The 18,810-nt window shown below is 38.3% G+C and overlaps 1 protein-coding gene across 7 annotated transcripts in view; it reads right to left on the reverse strand.

Annotated features, from left to right (window-relative positions):
* Window positions 1-18,810, reverse strand: part of MCTP2 (multiple C2 and transmembrane domain containing 2) — a 235,841-nt gene that overhangs the window by 71,367 nt on the left and 145,664 nt on the right. For all 7 annotated transcript variants that reach the window (XM_057721327.1, XM_057721324.1, XM_057721326.1 and 4 more), the window contains 3 exons: window positions 10,644-10,745; window positions 8,398-8,472; window positions 6,347-6,466 (listed from right to left, as the gene is read on the reverse strand). In XM_057721327.1, the coding sequence (XP_057577310.1) occupies window positions 6,347-6,466; window positions 8,398-8,472; window positions 10,644-10,745 (297 nt within the window). The remainder of the gene's footprint in view (window positions 1-6,346; window positions 6,467-8,397; window positions 8,473-10,643; window positions 10,746-18,810) is intronic.

Consider the following 18,810-nt stretch of genomic DNA (forward strand, 5'->3'; position numbering starts at 1 on the left):
TACATTTTTGCATATAAGTATATATACGTAGCATTTAAGATGCCTAAAAAACTTTCTCCAGACAAAACGGTGACTGTAACTATGAATTTTTTTTCAGTTTTACTGTAAATCTTTGAACAGCAACTGCACAAACACCCACCAAAGAGACAGTGATGCCTGCTGTGCACATCCAATTGTGACTTCTGGTGGATGCAGAAACAGCCACTGAAAGTTGAATCAAATGCACTGCATCTAGTTGTGAATAAACTGGTGATAGAATTAAAAAAAAAGAAAAGAAAAATCTTTTACACCCACTTAACACATAAATATCTAAAGCCTCAAAAAGACAACTGACCAGCACTATTTTAATCATCCAATCTGAAAACAAAACATCCACTGTAATTGGCATTTGCACCAAACTAAGTTCAATCTGAATGTCCTGTGGGCCACAGAAGGGATTATAAAACAGGGGCACTCTGCAAGGTCTCATGAAATTTTTATCCAACTGTTCTCAGAAAACACTCAGCAGCGAAACTTTTTGCTTCCCAAATGCCCTCTGCTTCTCAGTGTTGTGTGTGTGTGTACATACACATGCTTGTGTGATGAAAGAGTTCGTTCTGTGACAGTTGCTGTTGTTTTTAAGTTCAATGTGAAATCATTTCACACTTCTCAAAATTCTAGGATCCCTAAAAGCTAAGAATTCTACCTATGTTAAATAAGGGCTATCCCGAAGAGAGTGGAGAATTGTATTTTAACCTTATTGGGGGCGGGGTGGGGGGAGAAGGCTGATGGATGCTTTAAATTATGTACCATACTGCAGGCCCTATCAACTCTGAAGAATTAATTCATTTTCATACAATCAAAAACTGCAGGAAAAAAGTCACAGATGTTAACAGCACAGCTTTATGAAGATACCCATTGATATATGGTAGACTTAGATTGCTTTTTAACATCAGAGGGCCAGGTAAAAAATTTAATAAGTAAGGAATCCATCCATGCCCCCACAGACGTCTCTCCCTCGATGCCAGAGGCGAGGGCATGAAAGACTGGTGGAAGAACCAAACTACACACATGCAGTCCTTTTGACAGCACTGGGAAACCTTTGCTATGTAAAACAGTCTTCTGATGATGCCGACTGCCATGTCAAATACATGTTTTCTGTCATGAAAAAATTAATGCATTTACGCTATAATATAACCTTAGGTCTTTTTATAGACAATATCTGGGGCTTGTATATAAAATACAATTACCCAAGAGAAAAACAAATCAAAAAAACTCATACAGATGATTGGTTTTACAATACAACTATCACAGTGCAAAAGTATCTTTTGAAAACAAATTCCATTCCTCTTAACTATCATCAAATAATGTATTTGCACCAGACATGGAAACATACAATACAGCACCCTTCCCATACTAGAAATATAGGCCAATCTCTCTGAAAGCTACTGTTTCAAGATATTTTGTTGTAATTTCCTAATGTAGGCAGTTACTCTTCACTACTCCTAGCCCTTATCCTGAACAACTTGGAATTCTTGAAGAAGATATGAAAACTACAGATTCCTTCCATAGTTCTTTCCTTTAGCTGTTTTCACTCTTCACTCTCCCCTTGAAAGCCTTTCTACATCATCTAAGAATTGCCTCCAAAAGCGGGAAAAGATAACTCAGACCTCAATTTGGGGCTTAGCCTCAAACCAAGCACTGAGGTTTTCCAGACCATCAAGCTGAATTCCAAGCATGTCATAAGCATGTCATTCCCACGGTCTGGGCTCTTCCCCAAAGATGCTACAGACATTTCCACCTTTCGCTTCTTTAATTTTATTCCATCTCTTGTGAATATAATGACTATGTCTGAGAATTTTTCTTACCCATATAATGATGGTTTCTTTCTCCCAAAGCATCTTGGAATAGGCTTAACTCCCATTTATAACATCTAGATATTATACATATCTGAAATGACTGATATGCTTGTCCCCAGAGCCATTATATCTATCTAAATATGAGGACCACGATCACTGCATCCTGGGCAGTGATCTACAATACAAATATCACAACGCAATGAGAGGCAGTGCTTCCCAATGGTTACACGCATGGCCTCTAAATCCTGATGGTCTGGGTTTAAATCTCAGCTCTGTCTCTTAAAGGTATATGAGCTCTGACACTTTCATGTGTATGGGCTCATTTTTCTTATCTGTAAAAAGAAGGAAATACTGATAGTGGCACCTACATCAACAGGTTGCTGTGAGAACTAAGTGAATTAACACTTACAACATGCTTAATTAGGACACTACCTGACACATGGTAAGCACTGAAAGAACACGAGCCATTAATTATCCCTAGAGTTCAAAGTCTGACTGGGAGTGACCCTGGGCACGTGTATAAAACATCATGTATATTTAGAAATATGCAGATGTGCTTCTTCTAGGCACGATGTTTTAGTTACAGGTGGGGTCTGTCTCATATTAATTTGCCTTCCAATTGAAAGAACTGAGAATGTGAATTTTTGAGCGAAAAACAATTATTCTTAACTTAAAACAAGTAAAGTTCAGAAAACACAACACAGTAAAAAAAAAATCTAGAAAACTCAGAGGAAGGAGAAAGATTCAAAAGAGGTAATGAACAAGGTTTCCCATAATATCCTAACCCAAAATTAAGCCTATGGTAGTATGACTTGGAATTTGACCACTCTAAAAAAGTCCACATTGAACGACCCTACTGTATAGCGCAGGGAACTATACTCAATATCTTGTAATAACCTATAATGGAAAAGAGTCTGAAAAAGAACAGACACATATATATGTAAAACTGAATCACTTTGTTGTACACCTGAAACTAATACAACATTGTAAATCAACTGTATCTCAACAAAAATTAAAGGAAAAAAGTCCACATTTAATTTTTTACTAGAATGTTTTAAACAGTATACAGTAACATTCACATAGCAGGTGTCAGTGAGTTAAAGATAAATTTCTTCTCTTTGTATTGGGAATACAACCACCCACCTTCAGTTAAGTAGAGAGGGGATTAATCCCCCACTGGGGGAGGCTGATTCTTAGACAGTTTAACAAGATAAATTTTCTCGTATTTGTTCATCCACTTCTGACTGGACACCACATGGACCTAGATCTTAACAGGCTGCTTTCCTTAAACTCCTGCTTTCAACAAGATATGATATATTCATACACACATCCACAGGATCCCTTAGAAAATATATGGCTTGCTTTCATAAAGTCTTAAAATTAACAGCCAGAATATACTAAACATGATCCTATAACATTCCTGCTTTGTATCAGCTGAAAATAGAGACATGAACATGATGCCAGCAAGGCAATTTTATGTTCTCTGATAAAACAGAAGTGAAAAAAAATATTCTTACAGTTCTGCCCTTAGCTAGTGGTGCTGCACCACTAGGGGAAGGAAAAACCCCAGAGGAGACTGGTTCAGCCCAAACAGTTCTTTTCACACCTGTGCAGTGAACCCTCAAAGAGCACGTACCCTAATTTCTAATAGAGAAAGGCCTTCACATGCAGTCCTATCGTTTAATAAATCCTTGGCTTAAGACCTTGCTTCAGATCAGCACGAAATTGCTCTGCCCCCGTAACGCCAAGAAGACAAGTGGACAAAGCATGAACAAAGCATCACATGGATAAAGACCAGGAGCAGCATTCTATCCTTAGTAGATCACAGGAGAACATCCGTGTGGACCGTACCACCAAAGACAAATACGGGGTTCTCAATGGCGGAGTGAGGGAGCGAAGCCACGCTTCAGCATCACAGTCTCCCTTCCTCCCTCTCTGGCCTAGGTCACCTGAGGAGCCAACATTTTGCAGAAAGATAACCCTGAACAGAGTCCCAAAGAGTCAGGGACACAGCCAGTGGCAGCCCGCAGGCATGGAATCACCCATCAGCACACCACGAGCAGCCAGCGTAAGTCCATCAGCAAAAGCCACCAAAGCAAACTGTCTTCCGAAAAATATGAAGGCTTGGCTGCTCATCAGCTTATTAAGAAACATAAGGGAGGCTGCCATGCATTTTGTATTTTATCCTAATGATGTATTTTCTTTATATGTTCGCGCTTGAAGAGCAGAAATAGTTTTGGACTGACCATCATTATGGTAGCAACAAAAGCATTCTCTAATGAAATGACACATCATCAGCTTAAGGAGGGGAGTACCTACGTCTCTACGTCTGCAGGATCTCTGAGATCCCCCAGGGCTGGTCAAAGTAAATGTGAGATAAACATTCGAAAGCAGAGATTCAAAGAACCCTGAAGACTAAGTGTCTCTGAGTGACGTGGTCTTTATTTCAGTACCTTCAGGACAGCCCAGAGAGAGAGAAGGAATGCACGTATCACTCGTAATTGACTCTGCATGTTTCCAGCAAGGTCCAACGGAAAATGTCCCCCATCCACACCTGCAGGGGGGCATCTCACTGTCTTATAAACTCAGGTATCCTTGCAAAATCACATTTTGGCAAACCAGCAAGAAGAGCGTGCCTTCATCTTTCGTTACGTGGGCCTTTGGGACTTTGAAGGAGGATGTGCCCGCCTACATCTGGTAGCCAGCCTGGCACAGAGCTCTGCAGCGTGGTGTCGGCAGGGAGGGTCCACTTGGGTCCCAGGCGGTGCAGAAGTGGCCCCAACGCCGAAGCTCCCTTCCCGTTTGGAAGCCCCCCCCATGAAACAACTTATTTCTATTCATTTGTTGTAATCTTTCTTCAGATGAGGCCAACAGCCCATTCATCATTTCTGTCACCCGCCCCAACCCCCGGCCCCATACATAATCCAGTGCAACAGGTCTCTGTTTTTCTAAAAAATCTCAGTGCCAGGAACTAAGCTCAAGAAAGAGAAAATCCTTTCCTCCTCCAAGGGGCTGGCCAGGTGCTGACTGGGAGAAACCACCATCTGCGCTGACTTGCCTTTTTTGCCCAGAAATCACACAGAACATTCCCTGGAAAGTTTGTAAAGAGAATCCAGGTGGGAAAAGGAGGCAGGGAGGCTGAAGAGGAGCCCAACACATAAAGCCCCCAGCTGAGGAGAATGGGAGAAAGGGACGTGGATGAATCAATGTCAAGTCCAAGTCAGATAGGGATGAAAAAAGTCCTTCTTAATGTTGTTATCAAGGCCAATTATTCTAGCAACTTTAAACCAAAGAAAACGTATGCTAAAGGCCAAGGCTGCAGCCATCACAGTCCTTCTACCTCCTGAACCAATGAAAAACTAACATCAACTACAGACAAAACACAATGTGCTCCAATGGCTAAGAGAAAGCCTCTTACGGACCCAGTACACTGCTTGTATAATAAAGGTGGGAGTGACTTTGAACCCCTTGACCTCTGGGACTGATTTTCTTTTTTTAATGTGGATATGCCTGGTGGGTAAGAGAGAGCACTGACGATAGAAAAGAGGAGACAAAAGAGCCCTGAACATGACTCAACCACTCACACATCAAATTAGGTTCTACTGTGATCTCTGCCCGGTACAGAAGTTAATGGCATAATACAAAAGGCACGAGATTAACCGTTGAGCGACTTGGTTTCTCCTCCCATGCCTGATGCTACCCATCTGATCCACGACAAGTCCCTTTACAGATGATAGAGGATGCCCAGAGATGTAAAGTGAGGACACTGTGCTACCTTTCAAGTCCTTACAAGATTCTTGGAGTCTCAGTAGTTGACCTAGGTGGTTTTAAGATCTTGTGCAGCTCTGAGATTCTGTGATTTTATTATGCTGATAAGGAAGGACCAATGGTATTTTATAAGAATGTATTTCCGCAGACAGAGCGATTCTCCTTTGTGGTGTCGAATCAACTTGTAATGCATAGTGATCAGTTACGTCTCAAGAGGTTTGATATGAATACATGTTTTTTTATATCGAAGTTTGTCAATGATTCACTTAACACATAAATCAGAGCAATTTAGTCTTCATTTAGTCATGATTTTGCAACTGCCATTTTTCAAAAAACACTGGCACTCAGGGGTACAGAAGGAGACAAATATACACATTGTAGGGACTATATAAATGGTTATAAGCACCACAAAAAACATTTAAAAATGCACAGAACACTGGCTCCCTTTACCTTATCAAGAGATAACATATGAGTATGATTTGAGTAACTTAAGGGATTTCCAAGAGTAAACCTGACAAGTATGGTCTTAAGAAGAAACCTCCCACATAATCACCTATGTCATAATATATTTTAGAAAGATGAATAGATATACTCTTTTTTTTTTAAAGTTTCATTACGGGTGTAAACTTCAGCTATGCTGAATGTGCCTCATTCTGCTTCCTGTAAGTAAAATAAAACCACCTGCATTTGGATTTGGGACTCAGAAGCAAATAATCTGAACATAAAAAAAGGAAGCTTACCACAAATGCTACTGTACTCCTCAATGTGGATTCCCACTGGAAGCAGCTTTTAAGGAACTGTATTGTATTCCACAGTGCCATGGTGAGTCTTTTCACGCGGTCTATGTCTCTTGATAAGATCTGATTTTAAAAAAAATGGAAAACAGGGAACTAGCTTTAAACACTCCAAATATTCTCTTTAGAGCAGACAGCTTGGTCATTTAAATTATAGTCTGTATAGCTGCCAATTAACAAAACAATAAAAAGGAAGAGTCCTAATACTTTTTCTAAAATTCATTTTTAAAATATGATCATCCTGGGAAGAAAAGAAAATCCAATGCACTTTATAGCTCCTTTGAAGGAGAATAGGCTGTTTCAATAATGTTCAGCACAAAACTGAGCAGGTAAAAAAAATACAGCACTCAGGCATGTGATGTGTGTGAATTTGTGTGTGTGTGTGTGTGTGTGTGTGTGTGTGTGTGTGTTTGAGAGGACACAGAGAGACAGAGAGAATGGAATGAGGGTCTATGCTGTTTAGTTTGGAAGGAAATGGGTAGGTTTATAGAAGAAATGTACACGTATTCTAGCTCATCTAGTCCAGACGCAAATGTCTCTTCTATGGGAAAGTAAAGTTCTGGGAAGGGAATCCAGCTTTCCTTTCTCTTTGCTGTGTGGCCTTGGGCCAGTTTCTTAACCTCTTTCTTATTTAATGGGGTTGATATGACTGCTAACCTTGTAGGTTGTGGAGAGAATTAAAGGGCCTAGTACAGTATCTGGCACCTACTAAGAGATTTTTTAAGTATCTGCATCATAAACACAAGTTTCAACTTTATAAAAATCTGGGGACACTTGGGAAGAGGCACTTGGGGAGAATCCTAAGATACCCCGGGGTCTCAGCCCCAAATCCCCTGTTGCTCTCAGAGCCCAAAGCCAGCCCACGCGGAGGTCCTGTCTGGCAAAGGAAATGTCTTTTCTCCCAGTTGTAGGTAGATTCATTTCAATTTGTTTGCAAAGCAGCTAAGCCACCTACCTCAACTCAGGTTTTAACTTTCAAGTACACAGAGCACAGGCAATAATAACAATAATAAAGCCATTTACTCAGATTACACAAAATAAATATTACACTCAACGTCACGGCAGACCGAAACAAAACATTTGGATCTCCCTTCCGAAGAGGTTTAAGGCCTTTCCCGAGTGCGTCCAGAAGTTCACGGGAAACCAAAAGATGATAAGATGCCTTTATATTTAACTTGCTTTATGTAATCCACAGCTGCTCACCCTACAGGAAGTGGTGGAAGTAATACACACTTTAAAAAGGGGACACTTTGTTCTTAGTTACACAACTGAAGAGGGACAATACGTCCAGAGTGAAATCCTGAACTGGGTCTGAATAGGACAGGGAGGGGCTCTGAAAAGAGCTGGAAAGGTCGTGTGAAAAAAAAAAAATGTGAAACTTCCTCTACTCGGCCCTGATCTTCACTTTTTGTTGAACTTATGAAAGAGGAATTAAGGGCAACAGGCAGAGGGAGTGAGAGTTAATTCAATAGGAGGTAAAATGCCGACACAATCCACATGTAGACAAAACCAAAGTGGTAGGAGCAGCTGTGGGCGAACTGGAGGCTGGACGTCTCTCGAGAGATCCGCTGGGTTAATTCCGAGACGGACGCCACGGGCCGAATGCCTCCCTGAAATGTCCAAAGAGGGAGACGGAAATGGCTGTGATTAAAGGAGGGTAGGAAGGGCACGTAAATTCAGGAGAAGGTTTATGGAGGCTTGATGCTCGGAAGTATTGTTTACAAAACCTTTCGGGGATCAACGGAGGGCTGACACCCCTGCATCATCCCATAGATCTGTTCTGAATCGTGCCCTTCTTCCTGAGGCCAACTGGAGTCCTTGTCTAGGGAGAGGGAGGAAGGAGTGGAGAGATGGAGAGAGAAGCGGGGAGAGGGAAGAGGGAGACACGGAGAGAGGAGAACAGAGGGGAGGGGAGACACAACCAAGTCATGACCAATGAGTACTCCGGGTGCTGGGTGCTGAGTGTCCCCACAAGCCAGTTTCCTGCACTGACCTACCTTTTTGGACAGCTTGCGGCTATCTTCAACAAAGCGCTTTTCTCTGGGAGTAAAGGTCCGAATGCTTGCTTTGATCTAGAAAGACATTGGTGTTAAAAAGGGCAGCACTGAGATGGGACTTCACTCTCCTATTTTTCTAATGACTGAGAAGCCCTGGAAACGAATACCTTCTGACCCTAAGGGCTCTGGGGAGGGGGGGAGCAGACACATGGTAGGTGCCCGGAGCTCTTCATGGGTTTCCGGGGTCTCACTTCATAAGCATCACTTTGGTAGGTCAGACTGGAGACTCCAGAGTGTTGTTTCCACGTTGCACATCAAAGAGATATTTTAAACCACTGCAGAGACTGGGCTCATGAAGTCCTCAAACCAAAGTCTCTAAAACGTGAAACTTCCCTTCACAACAAGGTTTTGAATTATGCTTTTGCCAGGAATACCTTGCATGTGAAAATCAGCTTCCGGCTAATAAAAACATATTTTCCATAGAGAATCACATTTCCTCTCAATGACCCAGAAAAATAAGTAAATGAGTCATTTTAGCCCTGCTTTTAGGGAATACACTGAGGGTCAGAGAGATTTCGTGGTTTGTGCAAATCACTATACTGAGGAAAACCTCAAAAAATAAAATTCAAATCCTTCTCCTCTGCATCAGATGGTAATCAGAACAGTACTCAATAGTTTTTAATTTAAGGCTATTTTTCCCCCTAAAACTCCAGTGTTACCTGTGTACACTGTCCACATACAAGTACTTGCCAGAAGAAAACAGGGGATGAAGGGTGATCTGTGTGCAACATTGCATACAGATGACCTCCCTGAAGGGAAAGGGTAAGAACTAGGGAAAAAGAGGAAGTAACAACACACTCCATACTGGAGCCTGTGCCCAGAGTCCTAACATTTCCAGGAATAAAATATAAAACTTCCCTGCCATTGATTTTATACATAATCTCCTACAGAGAGTAAACAATCAGCAGTGTAGCACAGGGGATTACTGAGGAGTCAGAAAGATGTGGGTGTGGATCCTAACTCACTCATTTCTTAGCAAATCAGCTCTCCTGTTTAATTCCATCTGCTCGTCATAAGACAGCATTCATGACAGCTAGGACCAGGCTTATTGTGGGGATGAAGTGAGATAATAACAGAGCTTTGGCACATCGTAGGTGGCAAATAAACGGCAGCCATTCTTCTAACTACTGTAAAAGCACCACAATTCTACATTCATTTACACCACTAACTGGATTAATCTGTGATCTCCCTTCCCTTTCTAGAACCTACTGCTGATACCACGGCAAAGGAATGCTCACGGCTGAGTAAGCCACGTTCCCGCACGCCTAGGAATTTCTGCTCCAGACAGTCGAATCGTATGCCCATCTAGACCCAACTGGGCTAATTCGCAAACCTGGTTATGCCAATTTTACCGGTTACTGTAATTCTATATGTTAATTAATTATTATATAAATTATTGAAATACAGATCAAAAGACTTGAAATCGATGTTGCTCTCGAAAGCCTTGAGAAAGGTCAGTCACCAAAAAGATACTGCTGTTGAGGTGATGAGTCTATAGAAAGATAATCTGGAGGAATTCCACACTCAGACTGTTCTGTGAGTGTCTTTAAAGAATCTCTCTACTTTCAAGACACTGAAATTAGAAATTATAGAGGTTATGGGTGGATTTATGCAAGGAATATGCTGAAGAACTAAAAATAATAAGTCCATGATATTAAAAACAAAAAAAGGTTTTAGGCTCACACCTAATGATTGGCAAGTGAATGTATGTTCACGTATTTTATATTAAACTAAAAGTTTAAGATACATTGAAAACTCCTCCTTTAACTGTAGTTTTCAATTGAGTAACTACTTGTCTTAATAGTGTTAGACAGCAGGACATCTACTATGATAATTAAATAACATGTCAGAGGCTTGAAAACATCTCTGTCCAACAGCCAACTGTTGCCTAGGAAGAAGATTAAAGGTAATAAAGCTAAGAACCTAAATTTCCTCTTAGTTCTTGGTTTTTTGTGTGTGTGCGTGACATTTAGATTTATTGAGAATTACACGCCATCAATTCTACTGGCCCAACAGGATTAAAACCAGACTGTTCAGCACTGATTTTTCTGGCTAAGTTTTAAAATACTGCTTTCTCTGTAGCTGCAAAAATTCTGAAACATTTTACATTGATTTGAATCTTTCCTGGTTGGTCACCTTTCACTTTCCGTAGAGAGAAGCTTGGAGGTATGTCCAGTTAGACTTACCGGATTATATATGAGGTCCATCTCCAAGTAAATAACTCCTTTAAAAGCTTGTTCTAAATCTTTATTCTTCAGCACATAACAGTTTGTTTGTCCATCTCGAATCTGTCATAAACAACAGATGAAACATGAACTTTCTGTGGGGTTTAAACTGAACAAGCTGACAAAGTTGAGAATGCACAATGCATACACAGATGAAGCCAATATTAAGCAAAAATTAAACCATGTAAGCATTAAATCATAAATCAACCTTTAATTCTAGAGTGCTGCTATAACTGGTAAGAAGATACCAGGCTGAAATTGACATAAGAGTGGGAAGTTAGTGGTACAAATTATTACTAAGTCTACAAGGGCCTTTGTTCAAAAATCCCAAATAAACATTTTTATTTGTTAAAAAATGATGAATATCCTACAAAATTTCTGGCAAGTACTACTCGAGATTGCCAAGGTCATGAGAAAAAGGAAAAACTTGGAAACTGTCACAAGTCAGAAGACTAAGATTAGATGACAAAATGCAAAGTGGTACCCTGGTTTGAATCTTGGGACAGCAAAAGGACATTAGTGGAAAAACTGGTGAAATCCAAATAAAGACCAGAGTTTACTTAACAGTAACGCAAAATGTCAGTTTTTTTTTTCCTTTTAGTTTTGATAAATGCATCATGGCAATGTATGATGTTAATGTTAGAGGAAACTAGGCAAGGGTAGATGGGAACTCTGTATCATCTTTGCAACTTTTCTGTAAACCTGGAATTATTCCAAAATAGAAATGTCATAAGATGTTTTACTTACTTATAATAGAGTATTTTACTTTATTAAAATATTATCTTATAAAATACTATTTTATAAAATATTACTTCATAAAAATATTATTTTATACAACTATTATAAAATATTTTAAAGAAATGAAAAAAGGAACCAGTTTTTAAAAAATGACCAGTGTTTCACAGCCATGGTGCAATGCAAATTAAATAAATCAGCATAGCTAAATTTGAGGTCAAAATCAAAAACATTTCAAAAGAACAACATGCTGATAAACTTTCGAAATAAACAAGTTCCTCTGATAGCCTCTCTCAGCCAGTGTGTCACATCAGTTCCATACACCAAGCTACCTGTGGACCCCAGCATGTTAGGCATCTAAGAAAAACATCCCCTGTATCATTTTGGAAATGACTTGGCTCCCATTAAGGTATTTTCTTCTCAGATTTGAGAGCAGCAACGCTTATATTATACACAGTAGTAGTGTATGTATTTTTAAACTTCTGGCTTGTTCGAAGCATATCTGTTAACTCCAACAGGGCAGAGCAAAACTTGAGCTGACCAAAAGCTCCATTTGGGATTGTAATGATCAAAGATTCGAAATAACATCGGAAATTTGAGGGCATGAAATCTGAGCCATATTTTAAATGACTATTGCTGTCACTACAAGCATTCAGCACAAGTGTTCTTATAAACAGTGGGGGAAATGAGCTGAATAAGTCACGGGGGGAAACAGAGCCATTCCACTTTACAAGGGAGAGGTCACCTTCCTTCCCGAAGTCACCCCACCTCTCTCAGATTGAATAGGTTTTAAACAGAAAGATGGGTTTTCCTGGCCAGTGGCTAAGAGGAAGGGGGTGCCCCATAAAGACCTGGCTTCCTTCCTAAACGGTATCCAAACAGGATTCCGAGCTTCCTCTCTTATGCACTGTCTCACTTAATAAATTGTGGGTGTTAAAGTTGAAAGAAATAAATACAAAAACAGCATGACAATTTGCCAAGCTGACTTTAGTCCAATTTAGCTTTGCCTCAACCCACAGTCATTGTACTGTTATCTTAAAATTTCCATGATTTCTTAAGGGTTAGGGAAGGGCGACAGAAGAACAAGAGGTATTAGTATAAAAAGAAATATTTTATAGTAACAGAGGTTCTTTTGGGGGGGGTAGTGGTGGTAAATCATCGTTTCCTCTTTCTCAATGTCCTAGAGTTGTGTCAGCAAAGCACAGAATCCACCTAGGACATTAAAGCCGTTTTTAAAACTAGAGATATAAATAAAGCTACTCATGTTTGACACTAATATATTATTTTAAAGTATATAAACTGCAGGTTTAAATACTGTAAAAAGTTTTAATGTGAAAAAAGATTGAAAACTGACAGAAAAACAAAGTTCCTTTGAATGTCCATAAATACCACAATTCCATCCCGAGGAAGGAAATTAGAGAGGAATTTGGCATGTATCCCTTCTACACTTTTATTGAGAATTTATATTCATAAATATATCCTTGAAACAAGTATTTTAAATGTTTTGTGTAAGTGCCAAACTATACATATTTTGCAATTTCATTTTGTATCTATCAATATGATTTGATAATGTACCTATATTAGTATATAGATCAGCCTCATTTCTTTAAACTACTATGTAAGATTCAAAATCTGAATAAACCACCATTTATGAATCCTCCTATTTAGGAACATTTGGTTGATTCCACTTTTTCAGCCTGTCCTCTATAAAAAATATCTTTTGGGAAAAGATAAACAGTCAGAGATAGAGGAAATACACGACTTTGTATTTGGGATATGCTTGGGATAAGAACAGATCAATGCATTTGAATATTTAGTGTTATAATCAAACACTGAAATAGTAACAAAAGAAACGATTTTTTAAATATTTTCATTTTCCACCGTCTTTATATAACTGAACTTTCAACACATGAATATAGGATAAAAAGTTCTGTAACACCCCAACTTGCCAAACTTCTACGTGACAGTATTGATATAATAAGAAATGAAAAATAAACATATGTTTTTCCAGTCAAGAACTATATTTATTATTTTATACTTAACTCCGAAAATGATTTCTAGCAGTTGATAATGTTAAAGCCTCAATGAAATAGGACAATTAAAACACATCTAACAGAAAACTTAGAGCAGAGAATCTCTATGTACTTTTGTCTTTAGGTATGAGATGGTTACTTCAATGAAGACCCAAGTTTAACTATGAGAGCTCTATCACCCAGGGTAAAAAGGAATGATACCTTTTTCAATTTATGACAAAAGGAAGTCTCAAAGTTCAACTGGAGATTCCTGCTGGGCTGACATCGGGGAGGACGTCATTTCACCCAAATAGAAGGACGAAATAATAGATAATGTCTTTAACTGTAGTGTTACAAGAAAGCTCTTTAAATTGACTTATCTTACACCTTGGCATACTTGCCTCTTCATAAGTGAGGAGCACAGATATCAGGCAATAATTTGGGGAAGGCATCTCTGCAGGACAGTAATATAGATTTAACCTAATTAGGAATAAAACTTCCACAATCAGGGAAATGGGCATGTCCATGTCCCTTTACATTATTTTCAGAAACAGTATGATATATCAGAAAGCTTTTGTCAAGAACATGCTAACCGTGAAATTCTGGTTAAATCAGACAGTGAATGAAAGAGCACAGGAAGTCTGTTTCTGAGTAATGATTCAGGATTTGAGAGCCAGAGGACAAGTTACAGAGAAGGTTGTCTGGTTTAGATTTTAATATGACCTGAAATTATCTTTAAACTATGCAATTTTTCTCCATATAAAAGAATTGCCAATCTGCTTACACCAGCTTTAAGCATGGTAAACACAAAAAACTTTTTTTTAAAAGTTGGGTGATAAAACTAACTTTCGAGTCAGAGTGACACTACATTCATTATATTAGAAAACAAAACTTTTTGAATTGTCATACAACAAAGGTTAGTATGTGGGTCAGAGAAAAATATTTTTCTCAGCTGGAACTCTTTTTAAAGAATTCTCATTATTATGCTTTACTGTAAAGTTCTTTGATGTGACTAGATATCCACTGATTCAACAGCAAAGTTAATCAGAATCAGTACGAAGGAATAAAACCATCAGTTGGTTGAAAGAGAAAAAAATACACATTTAAGATCAAAATCCAAACTGAAGAGTCATAATGATCCTCCCCATCCCCCAGTTTGACCTTCACGTGAATAAATGGAGAACATCTGGGTGTCAACAAGCATTATTCTATCAGAAGCTTTTACTGCGTGCAAAAGGGAAAACGATGTGACATCACAATACAGCAGGTGGTTTCCACTGATGTACATGCAAGGTGACTCCAATAAAATGTGATATGAACAGACATGGGGGCTGGGAAAGAAGAAAGTAAATATCCTTTACTTGGTAGTGATTCTATTCACATCCCCACTTGGAAACAGGCCTGTTTCCCATGGCAGGCGTTGCAAACAACATGAGAGAATGAAAAGCCCACAAGGTCACTGTCTGCCCTGACACAGTCAAACACTGGCCAGCAGAGGCAGCACTGAACGCATTACCCCAGCCCTCCAAGGACACCTCACCTTTCTCTGTGCAAGGCAATCCAACCCACCCAGTGCCTGAATCCAAAACCCAGCACTGAACTTTGGAAAAGGTAGAAAACCTTGCTGTACCCAGCATGTCTTAGCAACTCCTCTCCCTAAAATATAAGCTGTTTTTACAAAGTAATATATACGAATTGTAAGAGTGGTGTACAATTTATAAAAATAGCTTAAAAGAGAAAAAAATGTAATTTTTACAGTATTACATTTTTTAACAAACACAGATCTCTAATTTGTAATGTAACTTTTGTAAGCATTCATCTTATGAAAATAGGATCATAGTGTATTAGATACGGTTTGGGACTCTAGAGGCAGATGAAGTGAGTTTAAATTCTGGCTCTGCCTCAGAGTGGTTGGATAATTTTGGATAAGTTACAAAACTCCTCTCTTCTTCAGTTTCCTAATCTGTAAAGTGTGAATAAAAAAAGGTTACATATCTCAGTGGTTGTGAAATAATCAGCAAAAAGCAGTAAGAACAGTGACAAGTACAGAGAAACTGCTTATTAAATAACATGATTTTTTAAGTCTTATTTTCTGTAATTTTTAATCACTTGTGTCTTAAACCTAAAGAAAAGTATGGGAAACATTCTTCAATGTAATAATCGATTCTTTTCCATGATTCAGAATGGTTCTTCATCTTATGAATACTCTATAATTAGCTTAACTAATCTTCCATTGTAACTCACTAAGACTGTTTCCAATTTTTAACAACTGTAAACACTGTGATGATTTTATATACAGATACCTTTGTGCTTCCATGATGCACTCCTAAAAATAAACTCGTAGAGGTGGAATTACTGAGTCACAGGGTACACCTATTTTTATGGTTTCGGCAAGTATTGCCAATTTGCTCTCCTAAAATGTTGTATTAATTTATCCTCCTAGCCAGGGTGAATAAACCTGTCCCTTTCCTTGCAACTTTGCCAACCATAGGCATTTTTACTTAATATATACCAATTTCATAGGAATAAAATGGCCTCAGGTTGTTTTAACATGTGCTTTTTTATAACTAGTGAAATTGAACATTTTCTGTCATATGTTTATTAACAGTGGGCCATGGTAGGATGGTGAAACCAGACAGACTTCAATTCAATTCCCATTTCTGGCATTTAGCATCTGTGTGACCATGGGTAATTGCTGTATCTCTCTAAGCCCAAGTTGCCTCTCTAAAATAGATATCTAGAATATAAATGCTCAAAGATATGTGTCTATTTAATTTTAATCCAAGGAGCCTTCTAGGAGGCTTGTACCAGGTCACGCCCCCTCCAGCAGCGTCTGAGTCCTTTGACGACACTGAATCATCACAGCTCATGAAAAATCCTGCCTATGTTTGTTAATCTGATTACTTAAACTAAGTTGGGAACTTAAGCTACTAAAACAGAGGTGATGAAGATGACAGCGTACACTTTAAGTGCTTACTGTGTGCTACTGTACTCTTTTTACATTTAACCAAACCATTTTAAGTCCTCACCGCAGACCTCCAATGCAGGGACTGTGAAAATTATCTTCATTTCATGGAGGAGGAAACAGAGACAGAGATGTGAAGTAAGGTGTCGAAAGTCACACAGCCCGTTAGGGGAGAAGACTGGGTGCGAAACCAGGTGGTGTAGCTCCCTCTTCTGCACTCTTAACGACCATGACGGTGGTTGAATATGGCATGAGCCAATCACATGCTCATTAGCTCTTCAGATTTCTGCCTCCTTGATCTAAATTTCCCGCTAGGTTGAATTGTCTTTTCCTTATTGATTAAAAAAATAACTTTTATATTAATGCGGTCATCTATTTGTTTTTATGCTGCAGGTATTTTTTTACCAACCTATCCTTCGTCCTTTAATCTTTGGTGGCAATTTTTGTTTTCACCATGACACCTTAAATCTTTTTCCCTATATCATTCCTGTCTTTCAGTTTGCTTATACAGCGCTTCCCATTATTTTAATATTTATTTATACAGTTTGTTTCATATCTTTGACCTTTAATTCATCTTGAAATAGGTACTGTGCTTGGTGTAACATGCTGACGTATTTTTCCCTGATGGATAAGCAACCAACTTAGCCCAGAATCACTTCTATAGTGATCACTTAGTCTATCCTCTCAGTGACTTCCTGTTTCAAGTTTATTATATATTAAATGATTCTCAGTTATTCAGTCACTTTTCACGTCCTTCAGTATAGTTCTAGAACTTCCTCACATAGTTCTTAAACACTATAATGGTTTTTGTTTCCTGCTGTTATACTCTTTGATTTTCACTGGTTTTCATTTTCTTAATTTTGATGTTGTTTACACATTACTGACCTTTTTTTATACCAATACATTGTCTATTAATTTTCTTTATAGATATTATCATATAGCTACTACTTGCAAATAATGTGTTTCCTTCATTACCATATCATTTGTTTTTCTTACATTTTTGCATTGGCTGGATCTTACATAAAAGGCTTAATTTTAATAGTTAGTTCGTAAGTATATAAGCGCATTAAACTCTTGCAACAATCCCAGCAGTAGAAACTATTGTCTTCATTTAAAAAAGTTTTAGAGGGCTTCTCTGGCAGTCCAGTGGTTAAGACTCTGAGCTTCCACTGCAGGGGGCGTGGGTTCCATCCCTGGTCAGGGAAGTTTTGCATGCCATGAGGTGTGGCCAAAAAAAAAAAAAAAAAAAAAAGAGGAACTAGAATAACCATCTCTAGTGTTTCAGCAACAACTCTGATGTTTGTGATACTTCTGATACATATTGCTCATCATGTTAAGGCAGTGCTCATCATTTACTAATTTATTAGGCTATTTTTTCACCATCAAGAATGGATGTCAAATTTTATCAAGTACACCTTCCACATCTATTGAGATTGTCAAGGTGGTGGTGTTTTTTTTTCTTAACTCAATAATATAAATTACACAATTAGATTTCCTAATGTGTTGAATCTTACGGATATTCCATGAAAGGCATATAATTTTCTTTTTTTATTAAATCTGTGTTTTTTTTAAATATCAGAATTAGTTTAGTCTCAGGGAATGAATTCACACATTTTCCATTTCCTTTTATGTTAATAAACTTCAATAACTTTTGAGAATTGCCTGTACAGTTAAGGTTTCAAAACTCGTGTGCATTAAATGATTCAAAAGTATTATTTTCTTACTTGGAGGAGGGGAGTTTGCAGCGAGAATAAGCTGGAGTTATTTGATAACTATTTCTGATAATTCCATCATTAATGATTTTCACTAAACAGTGCATTTAATACCTGACATTCAAGTTCCTCTAATTATATTTTTAAAGATAATTTTCCTTGATATTTTTATACATTAATTTCTTCAAATGGGGGACTGTATTATATTTTTAGTTAACATGGGGAGTTTTACACCTTTACAATATCTAAGTCCTCCCAAAGTATGTCTCTGTATTTATTCAAGTTTTCTCTCATACTCAGTAAAATTTAGTTGCGTTCTTCATAGCAATCCCTATCTTTCTTGCTGTTCACTCATTCTTAATAGTATATGTTTTCCCTTTTTCATTAGCCTTGTAAATGGTTTGCCTGTATCACTGGTTTTGGGGGCAACTAATACTTGGATTTATCAACTACACTGTTTAAGTATATTCTATGTAATTGCTCTATCGATCTTCATAAACTCCTTTCTAATTTTCTTAGTTTACTTTAGTTCATCTTGTTGAGATGTTCCACTGATTTTTCAACCTTTGTTGTTTAATTATAAAACCATTCAAGGGACCTCCCTGGTGGTCCAGTGCTTAAGACTCTATGCTTCCACTGCACGGGGCACAGGTTTGATTCCTGGTCAGGGAACTAAGATCCTGCATGCCACATAGTGTGGCCAA

This window comes from Hippopotamus amphibius, chromosome 2 (assembly GCF_030028045.1).
Source record: "Hippopotamus amphibius kiboko isolate mHipAmp2 chromosome 2, mHipAmp2.hap2, whole genome shotgun sequence".
NCBI lineage: Eukaryota > Metazoa > Chordata > Mammalia > Artiodactyla > Hippopotamidae > Hippopotamus > Hippopotamus amphibius.